General features: G+C 41.6%; 1 protein-coding gene across 1 annotated transcript; it reads right to left on the bottom strand.

Annotated features, from left to right (window-relative positions):
• Positions 1-935: 935 nt before the first annotated feature.
• LOC147896596 (protein STRICTOSIDINE SYNTHASE-LIKE 5-like) lies at positions 936-3,918 on the bottom strand. Its single transcript, XM_087382043.1, has 5 exons — positions 3,317-3,918; positions 3,146-3,213; positions 2,832-3,068; positions 2,604-2,736; positions 936-1,711 (listed from the first exon to the last, which is right to left on the bottom strand). Exons 1-5 carry the CDS (start codon positions 3,689-3,691, stop codon positions 1,448-1,450), a joined length of 1,077 nt encoding a protein of 358 aa, XP_087238169.1. The 5' UTR covers positions 3,692-3,918; the 3' UTR covers positions 936-1,447.
• Between the last annotated feature and the right edge of the window lie 451 nt (positions 3,919-4,369).

Genomic DNA, 4,369 nt, shown 5'->3' with positions numbered 1-4,369 from the left:
TTCACAATCTCATCACCTTTTGATAAAATGAAGTGTTGACGATGACAGGAAGCTTTGGAAAGTTTGAACAGCAAGGATATGACAAGATTAGTTATGTAGTTTTGACAGAGAAGCTAAACGAATTGCCCTGAAGACTGCAAAATCTATCAGGAAAAGAACTGACTTATAGGATCGTTGAATGCAAATTTTCATGGATTATGCGTGTCGAATATAGAAGAATACCATTATTCCTTCATTCACTGACATGTTTACAACTATTGCATATATTTTATTGAGTACTTTATTATTTTTTCATATTTTGGATGAAAGAAAAAAGAATAGAAATTGTGAATTTCTTACACGGCCATAAAATGAGCTAACCTTATTGAAGGTCATTGTTTACATAAGAATCTTGATAGCAATATTGTTCTCATCAACTCCCAAGCACAACGCGAGTTGGTCTTGCCAACATTATTTATTGTATACAAATGTTTCGTGTTTGTAAGAGGCCATTACGAATTGTATCGTAGGCATGATGATTGGGTAGGATTCACGTAACAATGTACTATTATGTTCACTATCAAACTATCAATCTAAGTTAGTTTGTAAGACAGAGATATTAATCATGGAGGTTGATTAACATTATAATTAAATTTCATTCATATTTGAAACTTTATATTTCTTATTACAGAATAGGTAGTGATAAAAAAAAGTCGAGAACACCAAATGTGATAGATTGGTCTTACAGATCCTCTCTTTTCCACCAAACTAGACATTGTGGTCTAAATTTTTTAGAAAGGACGGTTGTAAACTCCATAGTAAAACTTAAACCATCCAACTCAATAAAAGGTGGGCTATCATTGAGAATTAGCAATTTGATATTGCCCATTAGGGTATTGAGAGGAAGTATAGTATTATGGATTACACTAATCCAACTCGACTTTTTCATTGTCATTTGAAATAAAGGGTCATCCAAGTACTACCCTTCTCTAAAGAGACTTGAGTTGTAAACAAGGCTACACTCAAAAGTTGGATACAAAGCATCAAGAGGATGCACTACAACATAAAACGCAGCTCACAACAAATAGCCAAGTGGGACTGAAAGTTGAAAGACCTTATCAAAACTCAAAAATGTTTCCATCACCACTCCTCGTAGGAAAATGATAACAAGATCATATGAATAGAGAAACCTCCATTTGTAATGTTAGTGAACCATGTTATCTTAGTGGGACACTCTAAGGATAGTTCCACTAACTAGACCATTTGAATAGAGAAAACCTTGATGTGCAATATTAGTGAAGGTATTATCTTAGTGAAGTGAGAAACTTCTAAACAAGTCCACATCAAATGTAGAACATTAGAAAGACTTTACGAGCAACCTCAATAAAACTATAAACCTGAAGAAGCTACTTCTTCCCAATGGAAAGACGTTATGCGAGGCCTTAAGATTTCCAATGTGATAGAGACCTCAATACAACTTGAGCTTCCCAATGTAATTTGAGGCAAGACCACCTAAATAGAGGGAGTCTCCAACCTCGAGAGCTGAAGTGACAAAACCGATTGCTGCTCCATTTGGGTCTTCCAACAAACGAAGAGGTTGGCCTTCACCATCCACCTCCAACACCTTTGCCATCCTCTGAGCTACATCCAGAGCCTTGATTCCTTGCGGTGTTGCGTATAAATGCTTCATAAAAGAAAAGCTTAGCATCCTCTCCATCCACGCACTCCTTCCCTGCGCACTCACATAGATAGATCCATTAGCTTTTGAAACTTGCAATCGAGAAAATCTTTCGACCAGGTGTAGATTCAGTCTCAGCACGCATCGGAAACAATCACAATCCCGTGCAATCGAACTCGCAGATAACTGGTTTGTTGAGATTGTTGGAAGATCAATTTGATGTGAGCAAGTACAGATTGCGACGACGGTTTTCAAATGAGTACATCTGCGATTATCGACGCAGACCAAGCTAGATAAGAAGACTAGTAAGCCGGGTTTTCCAGTTGTTTCTGAAACAAACTGATTAGGGAGCAAATCGCAAGGGTTTTCAGGTTGTTTCTGAACAAACTGCTTCGGGAACAAGTCGCAAAATCAGATTAGCGTTGAACGACCATAGAATGGTTGAGAGATCACGTCAGGATCTCGAGATGGCCGCGACCTTCATCTTTACTGTCAGGGCAGGACCCTACCAACGCTTACGATATGTTTAACAATTTATGGAACTGATCGGTTTGGGCAACAGCACTGGAGGCTAGAGCCTTGAGGGAGCAATGGAGCATGTCATGACAGTTACACTGTCAGCGTTGCGGAATCTTACAGATTTGATTCCGAGCAAGCGGTGAGAAGAACTCAGCCCTGCGTTGGTTGCGAGACTTAATTTTATCCATCGCTATTGCAGATTTGTGGGGATTTTGGTAAGACAGATTTGATTCTGCAATTAAGGAATCAGATCCAAATTTGATGGGCAGAACAGACAGATTAGGTTAATCACAAAAGAAGCAGCTTAGTCCGTCACATAGTTTCTCTCTCGCAGACGCAATGTCTTGATGAGTTTTGTATAAGAAGAATCAGCAATGCATCCAAGAACTGGTCAAGCAAACGGATTTCTTAGTATGTCGGTGCTTACCGACACTAGCCCTATCCAAAAGGTTCCGCGCTCGCTGGCATGTATGTTATCCGGGAACCCTGGCAGATTGTCGATGAAAATTTCTGCCTCCCCTTTCCTCTCGCCCTTCAACCAATATCTCTGGCAACGTACCCTGAAATTTTTGTATGCACAATCATGGCAAAGATTTAGTAATGCAAATCAGTTCTGAAAGCTTTCAATTTTGGTCATGGTTTCTGCAGTCCTTACTTGGCGGTTTCGCAAAACACCACAAAACGCTGATCCGTCGATACCGCAACTCCATTCGGAAAGTATAGGCCCGTCGCCACTATGCTCGTAATGCCGGTTTCTGGCTCGTACTTTAGGAGACGACCATTGGGACGACCCTCCAGCACATCCAAATCGGATTCCCCGTATCCAAATTTCGTGCTAGCGTCTGTGAAGTAAATCGAGCCATCCTCGACCACCGCTAGCCCATCGGCAAACCTGCGAAGAATCCTTTAAGGTGTGAAAACGCATCCCAAATTCTGTCGGTGGAAGACGAGCAACCGGTGGGGTTTTACTTGAACTTGATACCGCAGGCGCTGTCGGACAACACTGTGACTTTTCCTCGAGTCAGGTTGAGCAATCCCTGCACAAAAACACAAAGCAAGATATCTTTTTAGCCATCGATAGATAAGGCAAGCGTTGAATAGATCCAAACTTGCATCCACCGTGAGAGCCCAAATACGTACAAGGGAGGGTTCGCAGGCCAAAATCTCGCCGTGCAAGCCAGCAGCGAGTCCAAGGGGGCGCCCATCGACTTTGGTCCAATTCTCGACGCGTCCATGGGGGAGCTGGATGCGCTTGACCCAGCCATCCTCGCAGGCAGCGTAGAGATGAGCACCAGAGGCATCGAGAGCGAGGTCTTCAGGACGGGGGAGGAGGCCAACGCCGAGTTTCTGGATAAGGTGGAGGTGGGAGTTGGGGGAGAAGACGCCAGTGCGGGGAGGGGGGGGAGGGAGGAGGGTGGGGAGGGGATCGATGGGAGAGAGCTGGGTGAAGCATCGCCATCGCCAGGAAGCTATGGCGACTACAAGCACCAAGCACGAGGTGGTGAGGAGTTGCATTTGGCCAACCAAATCTACTGCAGCAAATCTTGATCAGCTTCTTCCAATTAAAGCTTCACGCCGTTCTTACTTCTTTTATCTACCTCTTATCTAATCCATCTACCTCTTTTCTAATCCCTTCACAAGGAATTAGCTCCACACTTTTCTTGTACATTGAACTTCCCTGTCATGACGAAGCTTCAATATCCCTTGAGAAATTGAACTACTCTTGTAAAGAAAAAGCTTCAATCTACATTCGTATGTTGTAACTTCAATATACCTCGAGAAATTGAACTACTCTATAAGGAAAAAGCTTCAATATACATCAGGATGTTGTAGATTGACCTTCTCTATAAAGACGAGTAGCATGACCCGTCTACGACAGGTTATAGACCCGCTTCGCTGGGTCTCAAAGTTGAGACCATAAGTTGCCTTTAATTTCGAGGGATTAAATTTAAGGAACTTTAAGAAATTTTCAAATTGTATCTCCATTCTCTCTCTCTCTCTCTCTCACACACACACACACACATACAAATCTCAACATTTGTAAGCTTTTTATTAAATTTTCTAATCAAATCCAAATGAATCCCTAGGAGTGCCTTTATTAATAATATGATCTAAATTAATTGAATTAAATTGACCGACTATAATCAATCATCACATTAATTATTTTATATTGATTTTTCATTTGAAGGTATA

This window comes from Dipteris shenzhenensis, chromosome 11, assembly GCF_047967505.1.
Source record: "Dipteris shenzhenensis isolate YYH24624 ecotype China chromosome 11, Dip_SZ_1.0, whole genome shotgun sequence".
Taxonomy (NCBI): Eukaryota; Viridiplantae; Streptophyta; class Polypodiopsida; order Gleicheniales; family Dipteridaceae; genus Dipteris; species Dipteris shenzhenensis.
This window is presented reverse-complemented; position numbering and strand designations above follow the sequence as displayed.

What these genes read in the sequence shown, in the direction of transcription:
- LOC147896596 (XM_087382043.1), bottom strand. Translation starts at nt 3,691, where the DNA reads ATGCAACTCCTCACCACCTCGTGCTTGGTGCTTGTAGTCGCCATAGCT. An exon ending in GTGTTTTGCGAAACCGCCAA is followed by an intron (nt 2,737 to 2,831) that starts GTAAGGACTGCA and finishes CAAAAATTTCAG; the next exon opens with GGTACGTTGCCAGAGATATT. An exon ending in TTTGGATAGGGCTAGTGTCG is followed by an intron (nt 1,712 to 2,603) that starts GTAAGCACCGAC and finishes GTGAGTGCGCAG; the next exon opens with GGAAGGAGTGCGTGGATGGA.